The 27,572-nt window shown below is 52.0% G+C and overlaps 9 protein-coding genes across 9 annotated transcripts; 6 read left to right on the top strand and 3 right to left on the bottom strand.

The window, feature by feature from the left end:
• Positions 1 to 241: 241 nt before the first annotated feature.
• On the top strand, positions 242 to 1,663 carry BDV59DRAFT_194731 (uncharacterized protein; the record flags this gene model as incomplete). Its single annotated transcript, XM_073692443.1, has 2 exons — positions 242 to 988; positions 1,073 to 1,663. 2 exons carry the CDS (start codon positions 242 to 244, stop codon positions 1,661 to 1,663), a joined length of 1,338 nt encoding a protein of 445 aa, XP_073545550.1.
• A 3,993-nt stretch (positions 1,664 to 5,656) lies between these two features.
• Positions 5,657 to 6,466, bottom strand: BDV59DRAFT_204043 (60S ribosomal eL34 domain-containing protein; the record flags this gene model as incomplete). The annotated part of the gene is made up of 4 exons (XM_073694366.1): positions 5,657 to 5,845; positions 6,072 to 6,195; positions 6,348 to 6,361; positions 6,443 to 6,466. The coding sequence occupies 4 exons, from the start codon at positions 6,464 to 6,466 to the stop codon at positions 5,657 to 5,659; spliced, it is 351 nt and encodes a 116-aa protein (XP_073545549.1).
• Positions 6,467 to 6,707: 241 nt separating this feature from the next.
• On the top strand, positions 6,708 to 14,468 carry prp8 (U4/U6-U5 snRNP complex subunit PRP8). The gene is made up of 2 exons (XM_073690567.1): positions 6,708 to 11,582; positions 11,644 to 14,468. The coding sequence occupies exons 1-2, from the start codon at positions 6,991 to 6,993 to the stop codon at positions 14,114 to 14,116; spliced, it is 7,065 nt and encodes a 2,354-aa protein (XP_073545548.1). The 5' UTR covers positions 6,708 to 6,990; the 3' UTR covers positions 14,117 to 14,468.
• A 2,161-nt stretch (positions 14,469 to 16,629) lies between these two features.
• Positions 16,630 to 18,377, top strand: BDV59DRAFT_77427 (SANT/Myb-like DNA-binding domain-containing protein). The gene is made up of 3 exons (XM_073697083.1): positions 16,630 to 16,775; positions 16,937 to 18,080; positions 18,163 to 18,377. Exons 2-3 carry the CDS (start codon positions 17,199 to 17,201, stop codon positions 18,280 to 18,282), a joined length of 1,002 nt encoding a protein of 333 aa, XP_073545547.1. The 5' UTR covers positions 16,630 to 16,775; positions 16,937 to 17,198; the 3' UTR covers positions 18,283 to 18,377.
• Positions 18,378 to 18,672: 295 nt separating this feature from the next.
• On the top strand, positions 18,673 to 20,375 carry cox5b (cytochrome c oxidase subunit IV). Its single transcript, XM_073690566.1, has 6 exons — positions 18,673 to 18,845; positions 18,981 to 19,034; positions 19,239 to 19,397; positions 19,466 to 19,566; positions 19,634 to 19,724; positions 19,794 to 20,375. The coding sequence occupies exons 1-6, from the start codon at positions 18,755 to 18,757 to the stop codon at positions 19,880 to 19,882; spliced, it is 585 nt and encodes a 194-aa protein (XP_073545546.1). The 5' UTR covers positions 18,673 to 18,754; the 3' UTR covers positions 19,883 to 20,375.
• A 199-nt stretch (positions 20,376 to 20,574) lies between these two features.
• Positions 20,575 to 22,437, bottom strand: BDV59DRAFT_194728 (purine-cytosine permease family protein; the record flags this gene model as incomplete). The annotated part of the gene is made up of 6 exons (XM_073692442.1): positions 20,575 to 20,658; positions 20,713 to 21,418; positions 21,477 to 21,590; positions 21,643 to 21,715; positions 21,773 to 21,926; positions 21,979 to 22,437. 6 exons carry the CDS (start codon positions 22,435 to 22,437, stop codon positions 20,575 to 20,577), a joined length of 1,590 nt encoding a protein of 529 aa, XP_073545545.1.
• Positions 22,438 to 23,335: 898 nt separating this feature from the next.
• On the bottom strand, positions 23,336 to 23,959 carry BDV59DRAFT_204039 (SANT/Myb-like DNA-binding domain-containing protein; the record flags this gene model as incomplete). Its single annotated transcript, XM_073694365.1, has 5 exons — positions 23,336 to 23,377; positions 23,440 to 23,523; positions 23,583 to 23,615; positions 23,676 to 23,723; positions 23,786 to 23,959. The coding sequence occupies 5 exons, from the start codon at positions 23,957 to 23,959 to the stop codon at positions 23,336 to 23,338; spliced, it is 381 nt and encodes a 126-aa protein (XP_073545544.1).
• Positions 23,960 to 25,298: 1,339 nt separating this feature from the next.
• Positions 25,299 to 25,892, top strand: BDV59DRAFT_183629 (uncharacterized protein; the record flags this gene model as incomplete). The annotated part of the gene is made up of 1 exon (XM_073690565.1): positions 25,299 to 25,892. A coding segment is annotated over exon 1 (454 nt), but the record flags the coding sequence as incomplete, so codon positions are not given.
• A 102-nt stretch (positions 25,893 to 25,994) lies between these two features.
• BDV59DRAFT_77107 (ER lumen protein-retaining receptor) lies at positions 25,995 to 27,475 on the top strand. The gene is made up of 3 exons (XM_073697082.1): positions 25,995 to 26,389; positions 26,447 to 26,733; positions 26,797 to 27,475. The coding sequence occupies exons 1-3, from the start codon at positions 26,290 to 26,292 to the stop codon at positions 27,385 to 27,387; spliced, it is 978 nt and encodes a 325-aa protein (XP_073545542.1). The 5' UTR covers positions 25,995 to 26,289; the 3' UTR covers positions 27,388 to 27,475.
• The last annotated feature ends 97 nt before the right edge of the window (positions 27,476 to 27,572 follow it).

Raw genomic sequence — 27,572 nt, 5'->3', positions numbered from 1 at the left:
CTCATAATAGAGATGTCTGCCATTCTTTGACTTGAAATTCTACGGTTTTGTTCGTCACGGACCCTCTTCTTGAACGCCTTTAGGACTGTCCCGTGAGACTACAACTATACAATCCAGAACCAGGCCAGCATCCTGGAAGATGGACCGCTTTTTACCCCCGCAACATTTGTACGCTGGCTTGCCTAGGAAAGGGTCTTTTCAGCATTTTATTTCCACTCAAGCAGGGTCATCTTCCTCCGTGATGGGTGACACTCGCCTAGAACCATCCTCTCGCCATGCTAATACCTGTTTCGCATTGGAAAAGTGGACGAGCTCTGGTTCATACAGACCAGCGGTTGTGGCACCAGGCCAGCATCTGTGGCAGGCTGAGGCTATTCAAGGATATACTCTTAGCCCATCTCACTCTCCAACGGGAGCGATACCCGAGGATGTCCCTCGACTGTTCTCATCTTTTGAAGATGACTGGCACTCGGCTATGGTGATATCTACCTCGAGTCAACTCAAGCCTGGGCTACGATATCTCCACGAGCCTAAAGCTTGTTCGGATTGGACGTGGGATTCGGAGGGCAGCACTTCGAGTGATATGCAGCGCGACTCATCTTACTCCTCTGGTCCTGCAACTGGGGCCCATAATTACTTCTCCGAAGCTGCCAATCAAGATTACGCAGCAACGACTCTAATTGCGCCATCCTCGACTATCTCCTCCCCGTCATACCTCCATTCAAAGCGAGGAGACCACAGCCCGACAGCTTTTACACCCGGGACTGGCTGTGATGATAGACGGTTGAGCTCCGATGACACGGAGGAGGATAGTAACGGGGAACCCCCGTACTCTCTCCTTATTTACCGAGCTTTGAGGTCTGCTCCTGGAATGAAATTACCCCTCCAAGGAATTTACAGTTGGTTTGAGAAAAATACTGCGAAAGGGAAAGACCGGAACTCGAAGGGGTGGCAGAACAGTATCCGTCACAACCTATCGATGAATGCGGTAAATGTTCCTTAACTTGTTTGATCTTAGTTCGTGCTTTTAGCTTCATATGATGTGGTACTGACTCGACACATCGTTTTACAGGGATTTGAGGCTGTTAGAGAAGAGTCTACACCGGGAAAAAAGGCAGTCAATTTTTGGCGCCTAACGGATGAGGCTGTGGAAAAGGGTATCCAGTCCACGACACGGTATAGAAAACAGGCAAACTACAAAAAAGCGCTCGGTTCGGAACCACCAGCCCCTCAGCGCCAACGATCTGGCGCTAAGGGAGGCAAAGCAGCGAAATTCACCGCCAAGTTTCGAGGAAGCATGGGCCACGATGAGCTTCGAAAAGAGCGAACCCGTCAACGCTTTTCTTGCCAGCGGCGACCACACAAGGATGTTTACGGCCAGTACCGGCATCCATCTTCGATAGCAACGCCCTCGATGTACCATGTGTCACTAGGATCGGCGACACCGCTGCCGCGTACATCAGCCGAATCATTCGATTTGGGTAGTGTCGTTGGCTGTGCTGACCCTCCCTGCACCCCTATCTTCTGTGACATGGCGGGGTCGGGACCCGACTGTCTAGCGTTGGATACGGGGTTCTTGGGGTTGAATGGAATCCAACCATTTCCTCAGCAGGGGATGTTTAAAGGCTCCGAAGTTACTACCGATGTCCATTTTGGGGTATAGGACGTGGTTTTCTTCAAAAACACATAATCAATTGTCTTCTGTGGTTGATGCGAGGCTTGCCCAGCTGGTCACATTTTCGGTTATCTTTTTCTTGGGGTATTTTTGGTTTTCCTATATTCCTTTTTAATGGCCTTGGGAACACGAGGCTTTTTTTTTTTTCCCATATGGACTGGGTTAGGGATCAAAAAGGTGTGTGGCGTCATGGAATTGGTTCCTTTTGTCTTTCAGCTTCTTCGGCCTTCCTCCTATTCATGGTTGCTATACGTATCAATTCCCTTTATTTGCCAGCATCATTCTTTTTCTATACGTGCATGAATGAATGACAATGGGCGTGCGTGGCAGGATTCTGCAGACTATGACGTCCAAGATCACTTGGATCAACAGAAACCCTGCAAAAAAGGCCATGATCAGTTGACCGTAACCCGGGGGTTGCTGAAGAAATACATGTCTTCCACATATCCCACACAATATCAAGCCCATAATACGATATTGTATCATAATATTAAAAACAGTGTATCTTCATGTAAAAACACCGACATGATGGCACCAATCAGACCCACTAATGTATAGTCGAGGCCGATCCAGGCCCAAGTGAGGGTCTGCATCGATAACTGACAGATGCACTGCATGTCCCGCAGGGCCTTTCTGCCAGTACTTTATTTAGGCAGACCTGATTCGACTTGCGGGCGTTAGCCGGCTGATGCCCAAGCAACGAGATCTATTGAACTATCCAGTGGGAACCTGAATCGTGGCTTTCTATTCGGCGGAGGAATCAGCCGTCCTTAGTAGTTCCGGCTCTTCCTCCATCTGCAACCTATTGACGGTGGAGAAAGTCATCGGTCAGAATGACGCTCGTGATGTCTGTAGGTGGTCGGGATAACCCGCCTGCACAACGTGCGCTCTAGAGGCTGGCTGCCGGCGAAAAGAGACCACCCATCATTGGAACTGTAAATGTAAATTGCTCTTTGCCAATCGTAAGCGCTTCGATAATTATCTTTAGTTACATGTAAATGATTCGCCCTGTCGTTTGCTGACGGAGACCCCGAGTAAATGCCGCGCGGCCGACAGAGTGTATTGGTTACTATTAAGAAAATACCTTCACTTTTGTGTCGGATCGGACTGACACATTGACTCTATTGGTTCGGCATTTCCACCGATGCGATCATATGTTTATTAGACTGACAGCCGGCAGCGACTAATAATGCAGCCAAGCTTGTCGGCGTCGTAATGATAGACTGCCGTCAGGTTGACTGGCGCGTTAGGAGAACGCCACCAACCAACATTGATGAGCTCGTTAATGGACAGAGTAGTTGACTACTGCATAAGCATGACACCTGGCTGACCGAATAGGCAAGGTCCCTTACTATGATCTTGTTAATCCACCTCCATACTGGGTACGTGGGTTTTCTGTTCGACCGCCGGACGGTGTGTACCCTAGGAAAAATTTCGTCTGGGTATAGTTATTGCCCCAAGGCTTACGCACGTATTCAGAGTGTCTAGTTGAACTAATTATAGATCACTTATCATCTCTTTTCTCCTGACAAAGGTACCACTAGGTGGAGCTCAGGGTCCGGAGACTCCCCGGAGGTGTTGACATAGGGCGTGTCTCTGATTCTTGTGCTGCACAAGTTTTGCAATTTCTCTGTACCTCGATATCCATGTGTCTAGTTATCGCTTTTGCTCATTCTCCTTCCTAGACAGGCTCTGTTTGGGTATCAACGAAGGCCTTGGCTATCCCACCCTCTGAGCGTAGACTCTCTGAAGCAGCATTTGAACAGCCATGCAGACTAGAGATATAAAGATGCATCTTCACAAACGTTGGCACAGATCGGTGCGACAAGACCGCAGGCAAAAGTACGATATCCACCAGCCAGCCCCCAACGGGCCGTGCCGAATGTCTAAGGCGCTGCGGTCCCCAAGGATGCACCTTAAACTTTGCAGAAATGTCAGGGTGGATGCATTCCCCGAGCACATTTATCGCCTAATCAGCCGTCATATTTTTCTTCAAATGTCCCTACATAGATAATTGTCCAACCTCAACAATGCGTTACTGTCACTCTACATACGTTGGGTGATTAGACGCATCTGGAACTTGGCCAAGCCCAGTAGATTCGCCGTTACCATGGAATTGGATGCATGAAAATTGCCTATCTTGTATGTCATTTGGGCCGTCTGGCCCGGGGATGCACGCTACCATCCCCATTGTCTCGACTTCGGTGTGATAGGTGCATGGGTGCATGTAGGGATGTCTGCACACGATCTGGTATGTATGTACGGTAAGCGCCCTCGACTCCACAATTTCACAACTGGCTAGATGGTTCGCTGCCTTCTGGTTGCCTTCTACTATACCTGGTACTTCAAGTTCCAGAATGATTAGAGGGTAGATGTTGTCGCCACATACATGGCTGACGTGAGGTACTCTATATTCTTTTTTTGCCCCCTTGCCCCCATTCACGTCCCATTTCCATATCATTCTCCACTTCTCTCGCTTATTCGGGTGGATGTTATCATCCGACTGAACCCAGTTTCAGACGGCGTGTCCGGAATCGGCCCCTGAAGTTGGTACTACGTCGGGTGATCGTCCCCAGGGTCTTGCTATCCTTGATGGTGTGGTCTCGATCGGCACTTCTGTCTTTGGATCTAGTGTAAGTCAAAGCCTTCACCGCTTGTGTCAGATACGGTTGTACGGCGATTTAGACAGCCACGGTACTTTTTTGACCTTGACCTTTGCAAGATCGAGAGCAGATGGCTTGTCCATACCCATACAGGTGATGAATTTCAACACCCAGTCATGGTCATAGGAACTCGATGTCAATTCCTTTCAGGCCTAACTTCGAATGGATTGACCGCCCCTAGTATACCAAGGCCCTAGTTGCTTCTGGTTAGAAGCACAGAGGCATCGACGGGACCAACACTTCGAACGGGTCTCCTTTTTCAACACATGCATGCCTCAGATGGATGAGCAACGACGGCAAGAGACCTTCCTTGAGGACTTCTCCATCATGTTCTCGGAGAACTGCAGTCCTTGGGATACTAGACGATGCTTACGCAGGAACACTTTCCGCGTAGACTGTCTTTCAGAATACGTTGGACTGCAGTCCCCCTTCACTGGGTCTAGTCCCTGGGTTCTATCGGCAGAATGACGCACCAGGCATCTCCACTACGCCGCCGAAGTATGACAGAAGTTACTGTGATGCGTGGTGCTCTTCATCTAACCGTCGATTCCTTACCGAACTGTGGATGCGTCGCACACCTTCAGGCCAGTCGCCACCCAGGTAACCAGGTACGCGGAGTATGTCGTCGCGCAGCCTTGTCGTCCTGCGTACGTACGCCCCGGGCGACGTGGGGAATTCGTTTCGTGCGGGTAGGATAGAGTCCGGCCTGGATTTCCCCCGGTGCAGTGCAGGCTGGCTGGTTGTCAGTTCTGTTCTCAACGGAGATCCCTGGGATCCGGTCATCCCCGGACAATTGTTGCACCTTGCGTCTTTTTTTTGGGGTTCTTTCCCGCCTCGACTGAGTCCAAAGCGCTGCGGCTTTTTAAGAACCTCGGGTTGGGTTGGTAGCACGGGCGTCCTAGATGTGAAGAGTGCGGCGGGCAAAACGCCATGGTGACTGTTGAGATGCTTGAATCGATGACCGTGTTCGGTGCATCTACATAGGCAGTGGATGGGCGGTAACGAGGTCGCTGGCCGCGTGAACAACACAAGTTGCACGTTCCACTACACTGGAACTGAACAGGCCGTGATGACTACGGCTGAATACGGGTAAGAAGAATCATAGATTATTCCAATTATAAACCGGCGCATCGTAGAAGCTGGGCCAATAATTGAACACTGAGTCATGAATAATTTCATTCAGTAGCCACGCCACGACTTGTGGCCGGGTGGCCGCCTGGTCACTTTACTCTAAGAGAAGCATACCCAGCCGAATTTTATTTTTGCATTTCGCTCCCACTTAAAGACACAAAAACACCGAGCAGAATATGTCATCCGTTTAGCGCTTTCCGGCCTTCTCCTGAGACTCCTTGAGGACCTTCTTGACGATCTTCTGCTCCTCGATCAGGAAAGCACGAACGATGCGGTCCTTGACGCAGCCGGCACAGCGGGAACCACCGTAGGCACGGCTGATGCTCTTCTTGGGGCGAGAGATCTGGGAGTACTCGCGGGGACGCAGAGCGGGCACCTATATCGTAGCGAACCATCAGTCATTTGTCCGGGATCGTCGAGAGATGATAGGGCAAGCGTGAGAGACGAGATAGGATATGCGTCGGTCTGGATCTTTCCTTGGTCGTCTTTCGTCGCCGCCACCTCAACCGCCCCAAGTGAAGTCCATGTCGAGTCGCACATCCTTTTCGTACCCTCGCACAAAACCGCACAAAACCTGGACGAAATCACTCGGGAGTACTCACACCGGGGAGCTTGATGCCGCAGTCACCGCACTTGGGGGCAGTGCCCTGCTTCTTGATGTGCAGGTACCGGAGCTCACCACCAGGGGTCTTGATGATGCGAACCTTGTTGGACCGCGTGTTGTACCTATAGAACAGAAACCCATCAATATCGTGCCCAGAAAACGAGGTTGCGCCAACAAATCCCGTCTATCGTGAATTGAGGCTAATTCGGACGTAATTTTGTTGGATTGTAGCGACTGAGTAGAGGAAGAGAAGGGAGGGGAGATTCAAACGTACGGGTTCCGGCGGCGCTGTAGAGGGGAAAAAATTCGAATATTAGTCTCATTGCTCGTTGACAATAAACCAGATCGAATGTAACAGGTGCAACTCACGTATTGAAGTCTGTTGTTCGCCATTTTGATTGTCCTTGAACCTCTGCGTCGGTGGTCAAGAAGTGAAAGGCGGCGGGCGTCGTCGTGGTCGTCGATTAACTCGAATTCTCTCGGTGCTCTGGATTTGTGTGGGTTTCGCTCGGAGCCCTGGGAAGCCGCGCTAGCGCCAATTTGGCGAGCCCGCGCTAGTCCGGATCAGGTTTAGCGTCGGCCCGACCAAGAGCCGCCACCTCTCGTAAGCTCCTTCAGTCTCGTCCGTCGCCAACGGAAAGCTGGAGCAAGACTTCACCCCGTCGCGAGAAGGGGATTGTCCAGGAGTTGTCTGTCTGCTGTTGCTTTCCGACATTCCCCCATCGACTTATTACCGTGTTTCTTTTTTTTGCGCGGTTTTCCACCGGTGTTGGTTGATGAGTCGCGTTCGTTCTCGTCAACCCGGTTTTTCTTCCCGACGTGAATCGATCCCTTTTTGACGCGACGACTTCGACTATATCTATCAACGCCCGCGATCCGAGAGAACATCCACCTTTTCCTTCCGATTCCCCTCCATAATGGCGTCACTGCCTCCTCCCCCGCCCCCGGGTTGGGGTGCATCGGCACCGCCTTCAATGCCGTTGGCTCCTCCGCCGCCGGGGTACCAACCCCCGGCGGACCCAACGGTCGCCAAGTTCGCCCAAAAGAAGAACGAGTGGTTGCGGACGCAACGTAATCGATTCGGAGAGAAGCGCAAAGGCGGGTTTGTCGAAACGCAAAAGGCGGATATGCCGCCGGAACATCTGCGCAAGATTGTCCGGGATATCGGTGATGTGTCGCAGAAAAAGTTTAGCAACGAGAAGCGTAGCTATCTGGGTGCGCTGAAGTTTATGCCTCATGCTGTCCTCAAACTGCTAGAGAATATGCCCATGCCATGGGAATCTGCCAGAGAAGTGAAGGTGCTGTACCATGTCAATGGTTGCCTGACTCTTGTCAACGAGACCCCAAGAGTTATCGAACCCGTCTTTCACGCACAGTGGGCCACCATGTGGGTGTGCATGCGACGAGAGAAGAGTGATCGCAGACACTTTAAGCGCATGCGCTTCCCTCCCTTCGACGATGAAGAGCCCCCGCTGTCGTGGTCGGAGAATATCGAAGATGTCGAGCCCCTGGAGCCTATCCAGATGGAGCTGGACGAAGAGGAAGATGAGCCGGTTTACGAATGGCTTTACGATCATCGACCTCTTCTCGATACGCCTCATGTGAATGGGCCGAGTTATAAGACATGGAACTTGACGCTGCCGCAGATGGCGACCCTCTACCGATTAAGTCACCAGCTTCTGAGCGATGTCGTCGACCAGAACTATTTCCATATGTTTGACCTTAGCAGTTTCTTCACCGCCAAGGCTCTCAATGTTGCTATTCCTGGTGGACCGCGCTTCGAGCCTTTGTACAAGGACATTGACCCGAATGATGAGGATTTCAGCGAATTCAACGCCATCGATCGGATAATCTTCCGCGCCCCTATCCGGACGGAATACAGAGTCGCGTTTCCCTTCCTGTACAACACATTACCCAGAAGCGTGAAAGTTTCACGGTACTCTCATCCTCAGATTGTCTACGTTCGGACCGACGACCCCAACCTTCCTGCCTTCTACTTCGACCCCGTAATTAATCCCATTTCCTCCCGGTCCGTCGCACCCAAGAACATTACAGTCAGCCATGAAGATGAGATTTTTGGACCCGGCAACAATGAAGACGATGAATTCGAGCTGCCAGGAGAGGTGGAGCCTTTCTTCGCGGACGAGGATCTTTACACCCCAGAAACTGCATCAGCCATTGCTCTCTGGTGGGCTCCTCATCCGTTCAACAAACGCTCCGGAAAGATGGTGCGCGCACAGGATGTGCCTCTGGTCAAGCAGTGGTATCTTGAGCACTGTCCCCAGGGCCAGCCCGTGAAAGTGCGCGTGTCTTACCAGAAGCTCCTGAAGACCTACGTGCTTAACGAGCTGCACAAGAAGAAGCCCAAGGCTCAGAGCAAACAGAATCTGCTGAAGACTTTGAAGTCAACCAAGTTCTTCCAGCAGACCACCATTGACTGGGTTGAGGCCGGTCTCCAAGTTTGTCGCCAGGGTTTCAACATGCTGAACCTGTTGATTCACCGGAAGAACTTGACATACCTGCATCTCGACTACAATTTCAACCTGAAACCTGTCAAGACTCTGACCACCAAGGAGCGAAAGAAGTCCCGTTTCGGAAATGCTTTCCACTTGATGAGAGAAATCCTTCGTCTTACGAAACTCATTGTCGATGCCCAGGTCCAGTACCGTTTAGGTAACATCGACGCCTTCCAACTGGCCGATGGTATTCTCTATGCTTTCAATCACGTGGGACAACTGACAGGTATGTACCGTTACAAGTACAAACTGATGCACCAGATTCGTTCCTGCAAGGACCTCAAGCATTTGATCTACTATCGTTTCAACTCGGGCCCAGTGGGTAAGGGCCCCGGCTGTGGTTTCTGGGCTCCTGCTTGGCGTGTCTGGTTGTTCTTCATGCGCGGTATTATCCCTCTCCTGGAGAGATGGCTTGGAAACTTGTTGTCTCGTCAGTTCGAGGGTCGCCACAGCAAGGGTGTTGCGAAGACTGTCACTAAGCAGCGTGTGGAATCGCATTTCGATCTTGAACTTCGTGCATCGGTCATGGCCGATCTTATGGATATGATGCCGGAAGGTATCAAGCAGAACAAGGTCAACACTGTCCTCCAGCATCTCTCCGAGGCCTGGAGATGCTGGAAGAGTAACATCCCATGGAAGGTCCCTGGTCTGCCCGCTCCAATCGAAAATATCATTCTTCGGTATGTCAAGAGCAAGGCCGACTGGTGGATTTCTGTCGCCCACTATAACCGTGAGAGAATCCGCCGCGGTGCTACGGTAGACAAGACCGTCGCCAAGAAGAACCTTGGCCGACTCACCCGACTTTGGCTGAAGGCCGAGCAAGAAAGACAACACAACTACTTGAAGGATGGCCCTTATGTGTCATCAGAGGAAGCCGTGGCCATTTACACGACAATGGTGCACTGGCTGGAATCCCGCAAGTTCTCGCCAATCCCTTTCCCCAGTGTCTCTTACAAGCATGACACCAAGATTTTGATTCTTGCTCTAGAGCGCTTGCGTGAAGCCTACTCTGTGAAGGGCCGCCTCAACCAAAGCCAGCGTGAGGAGCTTGCTCTCATCGAACAAGCGTACGATTCTCCTGGAACGACACTGGCCCGGATCAAGCGGTTCCTTTTGACCCAGCGTGCGTTTAAGGAAGTCGGCATCGATATGAACGACAACTACAACAACATCAACCCTGTCTATGATGTCGAACCTATCGAGAAGATTACTGACGCCTATCTGGATCAGTATCTTTGGTACCAGGCCGAACAGCGTCACCTCTTCCCCGCCTGGATCAAACCGTCGGATTCCGAGGTTCCTCCGTTGCTGACCTACAAATGGGCGCAAGGAATCAACAACCTGTCCAATGTCTGGGAGACAGCTGATGGCGAGACGAATGTAATGATCGAGACGGAGCTGTCGAAGGTCTATGAGAAGATTGATCTAACCCTGCTGAACCGATTGCTGCGATTGATCATGGACCATAATCTGGCAGACTACATCACATCTAAGAACAACGTGCAGCTGAGCTACAAGGATATGAACCATACCAATAGCTATGGTCTCATCCGAGGCCTCCAGTTCTCCGGATTTGTCTTCCAATATTATGGTCTGATGATCGACCTCTTGCTTCTCGGCCTCCAGAGAGCCAGTGAGATGGCCGGCCCTCCTCAAAGCCCTAACGACTTTCTGCAGTTCAGAGACCGCGCCACCGAGACAAGACATCCTATCAGGTTGTACACCCGCTATGTCGACAAGATCTGGGTGTTCTTCCGCTTCTCTGCCGATGAGTCTCGAGATCTCATCCAGCGCTTCTTGACCGAGAACCCTGACCCTAACTTCGAGAATGTGATCGGCTACAGGAACAAAAAGTGCTGGCCTCGCGATTGCCGCATGCGCTTGATGCGACATGATGTCAATCTTGGTAGGGCTGTGTTCTGGGACTTGAAGAACCGGTTGCCTCGTTCCATTACGACAATTGAGTGGGATGATACTTTCTCGAGTGTATACAGCAAGGATAACCCCAATTTGCTGTTCTCCATGAGCGGATTTGAAGTCCGGATTCTTCCCAAGTGCCGCAACCAGAATGAAGAGTTCTCGGTTAAGGACAGTGTTTGGTCTTTGGTGGATAACAGCACCAAGGAACGAACTGCGCATGCTTTCCTCCAGGTCACGGAGGAGGACATCCAGAAGTTTAACAATCGGATTCGACAGATCTTGATGTCATCTGGTTCGACAACCTTCACCAAGATCGCAAACAAGTGGAACACCGCTCTGATTGCTCTGTTCACCTACTACCGTGAAGCTGCTGTGTCGACGGTCAACCTTTTGGATACCATTGTCAAATGTGAGACCAAGATTCAGACCCGTGTCAAGATTGGCCTGAACTCCAAGATGCCTTCGCGTTTCCCCCCAGCCGTCTTCTATACTCCAAAGGAACTGGGAGGTCTGGGCATGATATCTGGATCCCACATTCTCATTCCGGCTAGCGATAAGCGCTGGTCGAAGCAGACCGATACGGGTATCACCCACTTCCGCGCGGGTATGTCACATGACGAGGAAACCCTGATTCCCAACATCTTCCGGTACATCATTCCTTGGGAGGCCGAGTTCATCGACTCCCAACGAGTATGGATGGAGTATTCCCAGAAGCGAATGGAGGCCCAGCAGCAGAACCGCCGTTTGACCTTGGAAGATTTGGAGGACAGCTGGGATCGTGGTCTGCCTCGAATCAATACACTCTTCCAGAAGGACCGCAGCACCCTGAGCTTTGACAAGGGCTTCCGCCTCCGGGCGGAATTCAAGCAGTACCAGTTGATGAAGAGCAATCCGTTCTGGTGGACTAGTCAACGGCACGATGGTAAATTGTGGAACTTGAATGCTTATCGTACCGATGTCATCCAGGCTCTTGGTGGTGTTGAAACCATCCTGGAGCATACCCTGTTCAAGGCAACTGCTTTCCCGTCTTGGGAGGGTCTCTTTTGGGAAAGAGCGAGTGGCTTCGAAGAATCGTGGGTCGCTCCTTCCTAGTTTGTATATTTTCTTGAAATGGATAACTAACTTTTTGCCTAGGATGAAGTTCAAGAAGCTCACGAACGCCCAACGGTCCGGTTTGAACCAGATTCCAAACCGTCGATTCACTCTTTGGTGGTCCCCAACCATCAACCGTGCCAATGTGTACGTTGGTTTCCAAGTTCAGCTGGATCTTACCGGTATCTTCTTGCACGGAAAGATTCCTACCTTGAAGATCTCCTTGATTCAGATCTTCCGAGCCCACTTGTGGCAGAAGATTCACGAATCCGTAGTCATGGATTTGTGCCAAGTATTCGACCAGGAACTGGAACAGCTTGGTATTGAAGCTGTCCAGAAGGAGACCATCCATCCTCGTAAATCGTACAAGATGAACAGCTCGTGTGCCGATATCCTGCTTTTCGCTACGAACAAGTGGAATGTGACGCGTCCTTCTTTGCTGTTTGATACGAAGGATGTATACGAGCCTACAACGACGAACAAGTTCTGGCTTGATGTCCAGCTGAGATATGGTGATTATGACTCTCACGATATCGAAAGATACGTTCGCGCCAAATACCTGGACTACACGACCGACAGCATGAGTATCTATCCTTCGGCTACGGGTCTGATGATTGGTATTGATCTTGCATACAACCTCTACTCGGCCTATGGACAGTACTTCCCTGGCCTAAAGACCCTCGTTCAGCAAGCCATGGCAAAGATCATGAAGGCGAACCCTGCCCTGTATGTTTTGCGCGAGCGCATTCGGAAGGGTTTGCAGCTATATGCCTCCGAGAGCAACCAAGAGTTTTTGAACTCACAGAACTACTCGGAGCTGTTCAGCCCACAAATTCAGTTGTTCATTGATGATACCAACGTTTACCGTGTCACCATTCACAAGACCTTTGAAGGTAACCTGACGACTAAGCCGATCAACGGTGCGATCTTCATCTTCAACCCCCGGACTGGACAGCTCTTCCTCAAGATTATCCATACCAGTGTCTGGGCTGGGCAAAAGCGTCTGGGTCAGCTCGCCAAGTGGAAGACTGCGGAAGAAGTGGCGGCGCTTATTCGATCCCTGCCCGTGGAAGAGCAGCCGAAGCAGCTTATCGTTACTCGGAAGGGTCTTCTGGATCCTCTGGAAGTTCATCTTCTTGATTTCCCTAATATCTCTATCCGTGCTTCGGAGCTTCAGCTGCCGTTCCAGGCTGCAATGAAGGTGGAGAAACTTGCGGACATGATTCTCAAGGCGACCGAGCCGCAGATGGTTCTCTTTAACCTTTATGATGAATGGTTGAAGTCCATCTCGCCTTACACGGCGTTCTCCCGCTTAGTTCTTATTCTCCGTGCCCTGCACGTCAACATTGACAAGGCCAAGATCATCCTTCGTCCGGATAAGACCGTCATTACTCAGGAGCATCATATCTGGCCTTCGTTGTCGGACGAAGACTGGATCAAGGTTGAAGTGCAGCTGCGTGATCTGATTCTCAACGATTACGGCAAGAAGAATAATGTCAATGTCCAGAGCTTGACCAGCAGCGAAGTCCGGGACATCATCCTGGGTATGGAAATCAGTGCGCCGTCTCTTCAGCGACAGCAGGCGGCCGAGATCGAAAAGCAGCAAGAAGAACAAAAGCAGCTTACTGCTGTGACTACGAAGACCCAGAACGTCCGTGGCGAAGATATCATCGTTACGACCACTTCTCAGTACGAACAACAGTCATTCGCCTCGAAGACGGAATGGCGCACCCGGGCTATTGCTACGTCGAACCTGCGTACGAGGGCCAACAACATCTACATCAGTTCGGATGAGATTCGTGATGAGGGTTATACATACGTTATGCCCAAGAACATCCTCAAGCGTTTCATCACCATAGCGGATCTTCGCGTGCAGGTTGCCGGATACCTGTACGGTAGCTCCCCCGCCGATAATGACCAGGTGAAGGAGATCCGCACCATCGTCATGATCCCCCAGGTTGGCAGTACTCGGGAAGTTCAGCTGCCTCACCAGCTGCCTCAGCACGACTACCTGAACAACCTCGAGCCCCTTGGTGTTATCCATACCATCTCGGGCAATGAGCCACCGTACATGACGGCTATGGACGTTACTCAGCATGCACGCCTCATGAACGAACATTCCACCTGGGATAAGAAGACAGTGACCATGACTGTGTCGTTCACTCCCGGATCGGTGTCTCTGGCTGCCTGGGGCCTGACTCCTCAGGGATACAAGTGGGGAGCGGAGAACAAAGACACCACCTCGGACCAACCGCAGGGATTCTCGACTAGCATGGGTGAGAAGTGCCAACTGCTGCTGAGTGATCGCATTCGCGGGTACTTCTTGGTGCCTGAAGATAATGTGTGGAACTATAGCTTCATGGGTAGCTCCTTTGGCAGCGTTGAGAAACGACCAGTTTATGTCAAGATCGACACGCCCCTGAGGTTCTACGACGATCAACACCGGCCATTGCATTTCCAGAACTTTGCGGAGCTGGAAGACATTTGGGTTGACCGAACCGATAACTTTGCATGAAGACGCGATTGGAGGAGAGCGTATGCGTGGGAGGGCGTTGGATCTGGCGGTTTATGTTGTCTTCCCTTGTTTTCTAACTATGACATTTCGCGAGCCTGTATCGTTTTCTTACTTTGTTTATTTCCCGGGCTGTTCCATGTCCCTTTTATAGTCGTATGTTCTATTGTTTCATTATGGCGAGATACATTGATTTGATGGACCGAAAAGCGAAGGAAATGATGTTGGCAGTATTTTTACATGTACAGTACCTTTGAGAATATTGAGAACATCACGATTTATCCAGTACTTTATTGACGAGGTAGACGTTCTTGACGTCCCTAGCATCTCAAGCTACCTCTGAAGGTCCACTCCTGCTACGCAGTACTGGCTCGTGAGGGGTGGCTAGTCCGATTCTTAGTGGAACAGAACCCACTTCAAACGCTATTAATTTACCTTTCCTATATTTCTTTTTCTTCCTTTCCCCTTTTCGACCTCCAGGCCGTCAACGCCACCGGCCATGGTGGCGAGATTCTCCTATCGTGATGTCTCTCTCCTAACGGTGACCAGGCCGATATCAATCACCCCACTGGAATGAAATGCCTCCCGCCGTCAAGGCCCTTGTGTACCCAACCTCGAGAGGGGAAGGGGATCAACTGTTTCACCAGTGCTTCATGAACTCATTTTTAGGAGCTCGGGGCCAAAGTCAAAAATAATCTGTCAGGAAGAGAGGCACAACTCGCTCGGTCCAATTTACCTTGGCTGCGAGATACGCCGATGTTTCTCCTTTGTCCTCTCTTTTTGTCTCGACACACAAATACGGACACACAATTGCCATGGAGTTGACCGGCGTAATCCGTGCAAACCCCTCGTCTGTTCCACGGGATGAAGAGAACCAACGATGGTGGATTGCCAAAACTGTGGAAGTTTGACTCGTAACCGCCAGGACCCTCCTGTCTCGCCTTCTCCGCGCCACGTTCTCTCGGGCACTAGAGCTTCTCCCAGTTCCGACCGTTGTCGGGGGCTTTTCCCAGGGCTTTGGTGGTTGTCTGCTTCCCCCCGAAATCGTTCATTTCTCCTTTCTTTCCTTGCTCCGGCATTATCAGATCACTTCTGGTGGTTCAACTTCCGGTGATTGTGAACAAATAAGGTTGAAGGAAGCTCTCGCTCCAAAGGCTCGACATCTACGCCAGGACGGCCACTAATTAAGGACAAGGGGGAGGATAGATCCTCCCCTGCTGGGAATTTTTTTTTTATCTACTCCGTACCGTCTGGGCCAATCTCCATGGAAAGCCAAATAAGATGATCCTCCCCAAAAATCGAAAACGCGCACCAAAGGAAGGAGAAAATAATGAAAAGTTTAAACGGGCGTGGAGACCGTTAGAACGACCACTCACTATTTTTGCAATATCTCCGAGTAGTAGTTTCGGAAAAGGGTCACTTCTCCATCTTAATGGGTGCTTCCCCCGTTTCTTGTGAAGTTCCCGCGCCAGTTCGAGGCTATGGGATATATAGACCAGGGTCATTCTCCATCGCTCGAGTCAGAACACTAGGCCGGAACTCGCTGGGAAGCACAATGGCCCACCAAACAGCACACTAGCATGGTCCGCTAGTAATTCTAATCCCCTCCCTCGTGGATGTCTCGCCGATGACTGCTTACTCCATCATTCATTGGTGTGCCACTGAGTGGAGTTGCTACGACGACCTACGACAGCCCTGGTCCCGACAAGGGGGGCGGCGGTGGACGGTGGATGGTGTGTATTATTGTGTATGTGTCTAAGCTAGTAGTTGCAGGGCATACGCAGGTTTGATCCCCTTGACCCGAATCCCACTGGCCCTCCTCCATCCACGTTCGTATCCAATAAGTTAACTTTAGATTATGTTAGGTCAACGTATGAACTGGGCTTGGATCTCCCCGCTTTTTCGTTGATCATGTATGGTGTCAAAGGAGCTAGTGATGATGCCCAGTGAGTCTCTTCGTCCAGCCTTTAGTGTTTCATACCGGCCATCTCTGCTGCCCTATCTGCCCTTCTCCACGACTCTGCCATGCCTTGGCACCTCTCACACGGCTCGGCGAGCCCCAGCCGAAAGATGCTGGTCTCTTGACCCGTTCTGTACTCCGTATTGATGACCGTTGTCAACCTCTGGGTCTGAATCCCTCTGCAAGCTAAGCTTGACTGGAACGCAGATCCGTCAAATGGGGGGGTCTTTGTTCCCTCGCGTTCTCTTTTCTTTCATTTACCATCTGCAACTTGCTTGATCTAGAGTGATATACCTCCGCTGGCATTTCGTCTCAAAAATAGTACCTTTTTTTTTTTCCCTTTACCCTTTTTCCAGAATCTTTCCTTTACTGTCCGTGACTCGGTTCGTCCGGTAAATATATGGTGCAGCCTATCACTGATTAGGTCCTTTCTTTGTTGTGTAAGACAAGGGATTATTTGCCTAGACCCTTTTATTTTTCCTCTTATTTTTTCTTCTTTTTCCCTCTGCGTATTGAGGGACGGAGAAAAACGGGTCTCTATCCATTTGGAGAATTCCATCTGCTGATCGTCGTGAGAAGACGCAGAGATACAGTCTTTGCAGCTCGGATCGGCTTAGGACGGATGCTTTTCTGTACGTCCTGCGTCTGTGAAGAAAAGTATTTTTGGAAGTACTTTAGGGCCCTGTCATATCACCACCCCTGGTGAGAGCAAACTATCCCTTTTCCCTCTGGGGAGTCCATACTGTCCATCCATTAAGGGTGGGTTCAACGTTTATATGAACCCGACCTTTTCTTCGCCGTTGCCGTTGCATCACATCTCCTATCCTCGGCGCTGCTAACACCGCCCGGTCAAACACTCTCAGTTTCAAGCTCGCCCGCAGCTCTGCGCTTCTGGTCCAAACTTCTAGATGGAGAAAGGCTTCACGTTTCGCTGCTAAGAATCTACCCGCGATACCTGCATGCTCAGATCAGCCTAAAGACGCTGAAATTCCACCTCCAATCCATACAGCCAAAAAGCCGCGCCGCCGCAATCCGTCCGGTCCTTTCAGTCAGGTACCCTAAATTCCCTTTCGAGAGATATCTGCGGCAGCTTGCGAGGGCTTCCGGCTCTAGCAGCGCCGATGTATGTCCGCGACGCTGGCGGATCCGTATCGAGACTATACGATTGACTACGCTCAACATGCGGCTAGCTGCAAACCCGAGGAACATGAGAGCACACTTGTCTATCATCAGAACCAACCGCATCTTCAGCATCCCAAGCAGACCGATTCATCGTTCGCGCAGGGAAGCTCGCACGCCACAGCATTTGAGCAACATCATGCAAACGCGACCGTTCTCCCAACAGCGAACCCCCAGCCAACAGTACATGAACTCCCCCAAACAGTCATCCTCAATCCGGCGCAGATGCTCCCGCGACAGCTCCCCGTGCAATACTCCCCGGCCAATTTCGACATCGCTTCGGTCCAGCGCGGCAAGAAGCGACACCACTCGGAGACAGAGGGCGCTGACAGTGGCACTGGCTCCGACCACCACTCGATCAGACCACAGCTGCCCGTCCTTACCGCAGAGACACATTCGGACGTCACTCACTCGCCTGAGATGCTCTTCGTCCATGGCGAATCGTCACAACACCAGATACAAAGCCATGACTTCGCACCCCCGGACTCGATGGCCCTCCCGCAACATCACCATCATCACCGTCTTCCGCCCCACGCGTCACTGCGGGACAACCAGCATCATGGTATGAATGTCGAGTCCTCCCCTTTGCCTTCGGCTCCGCCCAGTGTCGTGGGCCAGCCGGGGATGCCGGACCCGGCGCCGCGGCCGCGTGGGCCCAAGCTGAAATTCACGCCGGAGGAAGACGCGTTACTGGTCGAGCTCAAGGAGAATAAAAACCTAACATGGAAACAAATTGCGGATTTCTTCCCCGGACGAACGAGTGGGACGTTACAGGTCCGGTACTGTACAAAGCTGAAGGCCAAGGATGTGGCATGGAGTGATGAAATGGTCTGGACCAGCCCCCGACACCTCTGCTTTCTTTTAGACGTTTTATGTTGTATGCAGTTCAACTAACGCTGCAGTCTGACAGGTACAACGATTGCAGCGCGCAATCCATGAATATGAAAATGACCGGTGGCGGATCATTGCAGGAAAAGTTGGCAATGGATTTACTCCAGCTGCGTGCCGGGAAAAGGCCAGTCAACTTTGAGGAAGAGGATGTTGTATGTATATCAGAGAAAGTCATGGATGGAGGAGGCCTGGAATGTACGGGATGGACATCATGTATCCTTCTCCTTGACCCGACATATCCTTCCGATGAGATTCATTTGGACGGGGATATGACTGGACATAGTATATTACCTTCTTAGCATTATATATACATATATTATACTAACGTGATGGATGTCTACTTACGAAGTATACAGAGTACCGCGGAAGATGGCATCAGTAGGGCTAACCCTAGGGAGATTCCGGATCGGACATCTGCGCCAGTGGTGTCTACGGGCAGCCGCAGCAGCTGCCGCAACCAATCACCCGCAGCTGCTGACTATTCGACCGACCACGGGCCGAAGCGGCTTCAAACCTCAACCTCCAAACTAAACTCCCTCTTGCTTCATCCCCGTCTTCCCACCACCACCCACCCCTCCTCCCCGGTCTTCTATCCATTCCACCCCAGGACAATGTTCCTTCAGCGCACGGCCTTCGCCCTCGCGAGGCGCACTCCCGCCCGCGCCTTCGCCGCTCGCCCGTTTTCCTCCTCCGTCATCCGCTGTACGTGACCCCCAGTCAATTTGAGATCCGCCTCAGCTCCATCTTCCTGCCGCTCAATTGGGCCGAAATCCCATTCCCCTTACTCCTGATGGCTGTTACTCGATCTTCAGACTGACATTCAGCTTCCACGTCCAGGCAACAAGGCGAAGTATGGCGTCGAGAAGGACGGCAAGATCCTTTCTTTCGAAGGTTGGTCCTCGATATGATATCAACAACGAGCCCCCCCCCCCCAGCTACCCTCGACACCTCAATTCGGACATCCTGAATGCGTCCCCGCACCGTGCTGTGCAATTGAGGCAGGCATTGACCATAACCCCCTTCGCACCCCTCGACCCGACAACCCTCCCGCCCGCTTTTCCCTGGAATAGCCATTCTGACTGTATTCTCGTGCAGAGATCAAGACCGAGGAGGACCTCGTGCCCCCCGGTGCTAAAGCCGGTAGCGTTCCCACCGACATCGACCAGGCCACCGGTCTCGAGCGTCTGGAACTTGTCGGAAAGATGCAGGGCATTGACATCTTCGACATGAGACCTCTTGATGCTTCCAGAAAGGGTAAGCTCTCCTCAATGGCCACAGTATTGTCTGCCAGGTTGCGCCGAACTGACATCCCGCGTTCACAGGAACCATTGACAACCCCATCGTCGTCAACGGCGCCGGTGACGAGCAGTACGCCGGTTGCACCGGTTACCCCGCCGACTCTCACCAGGTCGTCTGGCTCACCGTACGTCCGACTACGCCCCACTTCGTTCTCTGATTCCATGTGCGGAGTCCTAACATCGTGCTTCCAGGTGTCCCGTGACCGCCCTCTCGAGCGCTGCGGTGAGTGCGGCAACGTCGTCAAGCTCAACTACATCGGCCCTGAGGAGGACCCCCATGCTCGTAAGTTAACTCGTGGAGTGCTAGCTCGTGTCCAGTGTTCGTCCTTCGTTGCTAATCATACGATATCAGACGACCACGGTCACGGCCACCACCACCCCGCCCCCGAGGAGCCCAAGACCTTTGCCGACTACGTCAAGCCTGAGTACTGGTACCGGTAGATATGTGACTCTACGATAATACCGCACAGCTGTCCTTTGCTTAAGGAAGGGAGGTTTTAAAAGGATGTATAAAGAGCGAAGATCGGTCATAAAAAAAAAAAGGATGAAAGGGAGGCCACCATCGTGATCGGTGCTCCTTGGCTTTTCAATTTCTTCATCGAAGAAGGGGGAACTTGCGCGCCCGTTATATATCGGTAATTTGGGGACGACACGATAACAGGGTTGCCCGTCTATCTTTTTTTTTGTGGACGTCTTTGGTGCTTTTCCGCCTTGGACTCTTCCCTTCCTTTGGCTGTATCCCTGTTGAATTTGCCATTTGTCTCTGTAGAATAGTGAGCTGAATGAAGTGTGAATGGTGCCTATTTATGCTAGCCGTGAGGTCTTCGAATGTAAGCCGGTTAGGGGAGAATCAGGCAGATTATGGGGTGACGTTACTGGGGGTGGGCGTGGCATGATGTGACGCGAGTCATATAGTACTTACTAGGTAAAGTAGACAATCCGAACATCATATATTCATGACCTAAAGTCATAGCTAGTGGGAATATCGGTTGTGATCAAATCTAATACATCTTATTTCTCGTCCATTGTCCATTATGCAGGTTGAATTACCATAACAGGCCTATCTGGAGTTATTACACATTCCCACCTCCAAGCCTCACCCCAAGTCCAGTCGATATACAAGCTGGTCGAGTCTACCGACCCGCCCAGCGAAGTTCAAGATAGCGCAAAGGCGGATAGACAAGCGCAGCCCACGAGAAGCCAACATAGTTCCCCATCTAGCAGCAGCAGTCAGCACCCCCAATCATCACCCGGAAAGAAAGGAAACTTACATCAGCGCCATATTCGCCCACCAGCCGCGCAAGCGGCCCAATATACCACACCTGCGCCATGCACAGGATGGCGCCGGCCCAGCCGACCAAGAAGGCGAGGAACCCAGCGACGCCGAGCGGGAGCTTGCGTGGGTCGTTCCAGATGGCCCAGTTGTAGCCGGAGCGCAGACGGAAGATGAAGCGCTCCTCGAGGATGATGGCGATCCAGATGGCGACCCAGTAGCCCATCAGGGCGAGGAAGTTGGTGAAGATCTCGGAGAGGTAGCCGCGGCCGGCCAGTGCGCAGACGGTGTAGATGACCACGCCGACGGTGTTCCACAGGGCGCGCGGCACGCGCTCCGCGTACCGGCCGAGGATCTGGAAATCGACGCCTGCGGAGTACGTGGGCGCGACGGTGTTGGCGATGAGGCCCAGGGCGACGACCACGGAACAGAACTGCCCGAAGCCGCCGAGCGGGCTGAAGCCCTCGACGATGAGGGCGCCGGCGCCGCGCGAGTAGGCCGCGCCGTAGCTCGGGTGGTGGGTGATGCCGGAGGCGAGGCCGATACCGACGACGAACGCCATCGTGAAAGACAGCATGAGGCCCAGCATGGACAGGGAGAACACGGCCCGTCGCGAGGTTCTCTCGGGGTAGTAGACGAAGAAGTCAGCCGCCAGGGGGGAGTACGTGATGGCGGCACTGAGGCAGATGGAGAAGAATGACAGTCTGTGTTCATGGGGGTGTTAGTGAGGGATTAGTTCGGCGTGGTCGCCTAGGGTCCTACCGGTTCCCAACTAAGGTTCGAGGATCCCCGACGGATGGCGTGGACAGGTCAAACTTCGAGGAAGCGACGCCGAAGAGAATGCAGACCACGATTATCTGAGGAAGGAAAGCGAATCTTGACGCGATCAGCATATGGTCCGGGGAAGAGGCCGTGGCAGTGGTCCTACCTCTCATAGTAGTGGAAGCCCTGGATACCAAATGTGGCTATAACCCAGCTGATGATGGCGATGATCACAATACCTAGCACACGTTAACATACAGTTAAGCTTGAAGATAATCCGAGGAAAGTCAACTTACCAACCGCCACTGACATGCTCCCATGCGGTGACACGGCGGACAGAATCTGCCCGCAAACCACACAATCAATCAGGCAGTAGCCGAGCATTTGGATCAAATTCAAGATCACGACCACTTTGCTCGGCCACCAGCCCATTGTGTACCGGCCAAAGGCCTATCCTGCATTAGACCAAACAATCGACATCTTTGTACAGCTGGTGACATACCATGGTTCTGATACCCGAAATCGGGCCCCATGTGGCCATCCACGCCGCAGGAAGAGCCCCGACAAGGGCGCCAAGGACGGCGCAGAGGGCGGAGTCCAGAAAGCTCAGGCCATATACGACAGGACCCAGCATTCCCAGGGTGATGTTGTTGGCGGCCAGGTTGATAGAGACCCACAGGAGGAGGGCTTGCAGGTAAGAAACCCAGGAAAGTTTCTTCATGCGCTCATCCTCGCCGACGCGTTCGATGCCTCGGGCCTCGAGGTTGTACTCGACCAGCTGTTGCTCGAACCTCCGGATATAGGCGGCGATGCGGGGTGACACAAACGGCCCTCCTGCTGGGGCTCGATTCATCCCTTCGCCGCTCTCCAGGTTATTATGGGACGGAGGCTCCGTGGAGCACTTGGCGGTCTCCTTCTCCAAAAGGGTCCCTATGGCAGGGACAGGGGTTTCCGGGGACATGCTGTCGATGAAGTCAGTATTCGCGGGTGGAAAGGGGCAAGCTGCGAGGGGCAGAAGCGCGCATGAGGTTCTTTCGCTGGAGTTATCCAGATCAAGTTCAAACCGTATATTCTCAGAACGACAACCTGTGTAACAGTCGCCGAACACCGGTCTTCATGCAGGCTGGTTACCTAGATACCTTGATCGACAGACAAAACCACGCTACTAGTCTTCATGATAGCTATCCCTTGCATGGAGCTTCTGTAGGAATCTGGGAGAGTTGTACTCGACAGTGAGAAGTTTCCCGATGTTGATGGGGGAATTGATAGGATGTGACCCTGATGCGCCGACGGGGGGTTAGCGAGGAGGAAGATCAGAAACGGGGGTCTCTATCACCTTGCTGGTTTAGAATCACCCAGCGACAACAGCGATGAGCTATCTCTGACGTGAAGTCGACGCAGAGTCGAGTTGCGATGGAGAAGAAAAAGAGTGGAGCGACGGATTTGCGGCGGGGAAACAATTTTTAGTCGACGCGGCGATGGAGAAAAGCGCCGCTCCCCGACTTCGGCCGAGAGGACGCAGCACATGAGGTGGAATTTACCTACATCGTTCGCTCAGGTATGATGTACATGAGATTTACGTGGAATGCCCGATGAAAGACGTTTAAACAGTATCTCTGAGGTAGCGCTAGGAATTCACGTGGTATAGTCCATAGACAGCAAGAGTGACAACAAGTAGGAGGCAGCGGGAATTCACAGAAAAGAAATCGAGAAGTATCAGACAGGAAACCAACTCCATGGATTGCAACTATCGCTAAGCATGTCGTCCGGGAGATAAAAACATCCAACGTCAAAACGGATCGCAGGTAATACTGGATGCATGGAGGCGTTCATCATCACATCGTCAACTTCGTAAACGTCTAGAGATCTTTGAAATGCTCCTTGGCATATTGCTCGCAGGCCTGTATCAACCTATGTCAGCCAGGTCCCTCCAACTTGGGCCCAGAGGTTGGCCGACACCCACCTTCGCAGGCTTTCCAACTTTCTGGCCAATGACTTTCCACTTGTTGGCTTCGTACTCCTTGATCGCCTCCCGCAGGGCCTGGGACTGTTCGAGCGTCAGAGAAGAACAGGGGGCGTTGTCGTGATCATCGGGGTAGTACACACCTCGTCTTCTGCAAATTCGGCGTAGTGCATGTCCTATCAAGGTGAGTATGACAGTCCGGTCTATCCACAGCCTCCTCGGTGAGGTTGATATACCTTGTACCAATGCTTCTTCACGCTACCCTCGGTGCGCGCCGGGAACGTCTGGGGAGGATCAATGACAGAACGACGAGCGAGGGGGTAATAAGGGTTCGGCGACCACCCACCTTGGCGATTTCACTCCAGCTCCGGCCAGCATCACGCATGGTCTTCAGCCGCTGCTCCTCCTCGGCGGTCCAGGGGGTATTAGTCCGGCCCTTTTTACGAGGCGGCTCGGACTTTACAGGGCTGTGGTCCTGCGCGACGTCGCCAGTGGCGGTGGACGGGGCAGAGGCGGCCATGGTGGTCGCAGTCACCGACTGGTGAGGCGAACGGCGCTTGCGAGGGTTGGGGGGAGAAACCTGAGGGGTGGGCATATGAATGCCCTCGAAGGGAGGAACGGTAGGAAACGCGTGAAGCTGTTGTTGGGCGAGTAGATGGGTTTGCGCGTTGGGGGCGATGGACGAAGTTTTGGTTCTTTTGGCTGATGGAGGAGACCTGATCTCGCGAGAAGGAACAGAGAACACAGCCAGGTTAGTGCAAGGTCAGGAAGGGTCCGGAGCCAGGGAAGGGACAGGCAGATGAAACAGCAGTGAAGACTTCAGGCCGGATATGATGTCGCCAGTCACATGTATATAGACAATGAGTATGCAAGAATCACGAGGAAATGCAAGTTCAACGAGAGAAAAGCATGAAAGCACATGACAGCGGAATTGAGCAAGCCCCAGAATATATAGGCACCGCCTAGAATTAAAAAGCGAAAAATAGTAAAACCCCCCATCGAAGGCTGGTAGCCTGCCAGCACCCCCACGGAGGGGGAGGACGAGGACGAACTTACGACATGGTGGATGGTACGTAGTATTCCCAATCACGCTGCACCGATTCATCTGTAGATACACATGCTTAATAGATTAGCCCATCTGCTACTCAAGGACATGCCATGGGGATTGGCCTGTCAAGTCCAAGGAGACGAGTTCGTTGTTACACCGAAAAGTGACGATGGCACGGGGGTCATCCCACAGCGTGGCAGTAACGCTGCAGGACGAGGGACCGGAAGAGAAGGGAAAGGAGAGATTTTGTAGGCGATGATGAGGATACAGGAAAGGTACATGCATGTACAGGTAGAGCGGGAGAGCAGCGGTCAAGGGACAGGAGAGAAGGGGAGGACGGTTGGAGGTATAGGAAAACAGAGATAGACAGGATTAGGCACAGTCAGATGAGGACCTCTCCGGTGGAAAACAGTACTCAGCCGAAGCGGAAGTACTGAAGTAGCGATTCATGAGAAGAAGATCAGGTCAGGACGAGTGGAAATGAAGACGGAGGGCGAAATGGGGGAAAGACGGCTTACTGGTCAAAGTTCATGGTTGAAGAGACTCACTCCCTGACGGCTGAGTTACATGAAGTCAAGATGGACGGTACACAAGAGGAAAAGCGAAAGGTAGACGAGGGGGGTAAAGAGAGAGAAGGACGGAGGGCGAGAGGACAAGGAAAAAGAAAAGAGGTGAAGATGACTGGGAGGCAGTACGGAGGGGAAAAATCCATCCACCATCGATTAATCAATAATCATGTAGAATCAGCAGCACCCGGCGCCCGTCAGAATCTCGCCTTCTCCGGACACCACTTGCTTCCCCCCCCCCCCCCCGGCGTGAAAGATAAACAAGATACAGCACGGATAGATATTCTAGGAATGGTTTCCTTTTGCTCCTACGGTCCGGTCAAATGGACAGTCCCTTCCTAGCATATCATAAGGGCCTCTCTCCTGAGGACTGCGGTGTGATAGATGGATTCGCTCATGACCCACAGCAGCTACTGCATCTCACTCTCCGCATATCAGATAGCTTTGACTCATGGTCTGGTCACCGTTCCAAGGAGTGCCACCTCGTATCCTTTCTTTCACAAAAGACGAATAACTCCACAATACGAAAGAAACCACCAAACCGGCTCCAGGTGTATCCATCCAGACCACGGGGCTTGACAAAGCAAGGCAAATGTACAAGGCATCTGTGCCCATGTTTCTCCTCACGCGGGAGCGGGGTAGGGTCACCGTCGCCATCTTCGCCATTTCCCAGTGGAAGTTGCAGCCAGCAGAGATCCTACGATGATGTATCTCTACCTTCGTTCTGGGAATTATCAGTGCTTACTGCTGATGGAGATATCTTCTGCGTTGTCCTGATATAAAATATGTATATTGATTAGAGGCATATAGACCATACTGAAGCAACAGTTGAACACCCAATACCCACCCATAACTTCTCAAATCCTCAGAAGATCTTTGGAGTCCTTCCAATCCTGTACATTTATCCCGAATAACCACCCCGAATACCTTCATGGACGACTATGACTTCCCCTGGGTGCGTAACCAGCTGACGTCACTGATAACGCTACACGTGACATAGCTCTTATCTGTTGCGTTTGATCGCCCGAGACCCCCTGCAACTTCACCCTCACATCTCCTTGTTGCTTCCTCAGCTCTCAGCCTCTGTCGTGAGATTGTCTCTCGGAGACATTAAGTCACAGCTGCATCAGGAAAGATCGATTGTGCACCAGATCACCCAGATCCTCTAAGCCTCAGTGATGCTGTAACAGCTCGACCATATCCCTTCTCCCGCTAGCCAACTGAACTCCTCCCAACATGCTGAACTTGAATGTTTTCCGGGTATTGGGTGATCTTGCCCATATATCATCGAAATGTATTCTGATATGGGCTATTCACCGGAACAAAAGTGCAGAAGGTGCGCTTTATCATCAGCTCTCCATTATCTAGAAGTCCCCGGTTAACCGTACCATAGGTGTTTCACTCCTCACCCAGATGTTATACGCCACGGTCTTTGTCACCAGATACCTCGACCTGACTCGTGCGAGTGGTTGGAGCAGCGCCTACAATGTATTTTTCAAGCTCTTCTACATCATCACTTCCTTCTACATCATCTTCATCATGATGAAGGTTTTTCCCCGCACCCGGGAAAGAGAGCGGGCCTGGAAGCTAGGACTGGGTTCCGCAGCTGTTTCCCTCGTCCTAGCCCCCATCTTGACATTGATTTCGTATGGAGGCTTTCCTCCCCACTGGTTTACTGAGGTGAGTCGTCCTCCACTCTCAGTCCTAGAACTCGGATAATGACATTGTTGTCTCGTCATTCAGATCTTCTGGGCCTTCTCGATTGTTCTGGAATCCGTATGTGTGCTCCCACAGCTGCTACTCCTGCGTCAGACTACCGTCCCCACGGTCATTGACTCCTACTACCTCGTCACGCTGGGCTCGTACCGAGCGTTCTACATCTTGAACTGGCTAGTGCGGGGATTCGGCGCCGAACATTACTGGGATCCGGTCGCCGATTTCTTCGGTGTCGTGCAGACCGCATTCTATCTCGACTTCGCCTGGGTGTATTACTCCCGCCAGCGCGTCAAGCTTCGGAATGGAGGTGTCGTCGATTCCGAGGATTTCCGGAAGAGTTGGCTGGTGAACCGCGTCCTAAATTTCCGACGGCGCCAGAGCACGGACGAAGAGCAGAATCTCCGTGACGGGCAAGATGGTGATGATGGAGAGCGGCCCAGCAACAACCGGTGGGGCGCGCGAGGGATATCGGTCTCTGCAGATGACACGCTGAACGAGCAATCCCGCCATCATGCCAACAACAGTGATGAAGGGTTGGGAGAGTTCCTGGAGGATGAAGAAGATGACCATGAGAATGGGCCGGCGCCACGCAAAAATTCATCTCCTACAGCGTCATGAAGGACCTGCTGTGCCAACTTGCGCCATATATCCCAATTTTAAAAATTGCTACATCAGGCTTATTGGCTATCTGTGCTGTCGGCTTACATGCGATTGTTATGAGTGCAAAATTCTGGTGTTTTACCTAGCTTTCGTTTCCCTGTTGTTCTTTTTTTAAAGATAACCCGCAACGGCGATGACCAAGG

This window comes from Aspergillus ambiguus (assembly GCF_047715705.1).
Source record: "Aspergillus ambiguus strain CBS 117.58 unplaced genomic scaffold BDV59scaffold_29, whole genome shotgun sequence".
NCBI classification, from domain to species: Eukaryota; Fungi; Ascomycota; class Eurotiomycetes; order Eurotiales; family Aspergillaceae; genus Aspergillus; species Aspergillus ambiguus.
Note: the sequence above shows the minus strand (reverse complement) of the source record. Positions and strands in the feature narration are given on the sequence as shown.

Excerpts from the sequence above, each read along its gene's own strand:
- prp8 (XM_073690567.1), top strand. The coding sequence starts at position 6,991 with ATGGCGTCACTGCCTCCTCCCCCGCCCCCGGGTTGGGGTGCATCGGCA. Across the intron at positions 11,583-11,643 it reads GCGAGTGGCTTCGAAGAATC|GATGAAGTTCAAGAAGCTCA; the intron begins GTGGGTCGCTCC and ends CTTTTTGCCTAG.
- BDV59DRAFT_77427 (XM_073697083.1), top strand. The coding sequence starts at position 17,199 with ATGTCCGCGACGCTGGCGGATCCGTATCGAGACTATACGATTGACTAC. Across the intron at positions 18,081-18,162 it reads TGGCATGGAGTGATGAAATG|GTACAACGATTGCAGCGCGC; the intron begins GTCTGGACCAGC and ends GCAGTCTGACAG.
- cox5b (XM_073690566.1), top strand. The coding sequence starts at position 18,755 with ATGTTCCTTCAGCGCACGGCCTTCGCCCTCGCGAGGCGCACTCCCGCC. Across the intron at positions 19,035-19,238 it reads CAAGATCCTTTCTTTCGAAG|AGATCAAGACCGAGGAGGAC; the intron begins GTTGGTCCTCGA and ends ATTCTCGTGCAG. Across the intron at positions 19,725-19,793 it reads TGAGGAGGACCCCCATGCTC|ACGACCACGGTCACGGCCAC; the intron begins GTAAGTTAACTC and ends ATACGATATCAG.
- BDV59DRAFT_77107 (XM_073697082.1), top strand. The coding sequence starts at position 26,290 with ATGCTGAACTTGAATGTTTTCCGGGTATTGGGTGATCTTGCCCATATA. Across the intron at positions 26,390-26,446 it reads CCGGAACAAAAGTGCAGAAG|GTGTTTCACTCCTCACCCAG; the intron begins GTGCGCTTTATC and ends ACCGTACCATAG. Across the intron at positions 26,734-26,796 it reads CTCCCCACTGGTTTACTGAG|ATCTTCTGGGCCTTCTCGAT; the intron begins GTGAGTCGTCCT and ends CTCGTCATTCAG.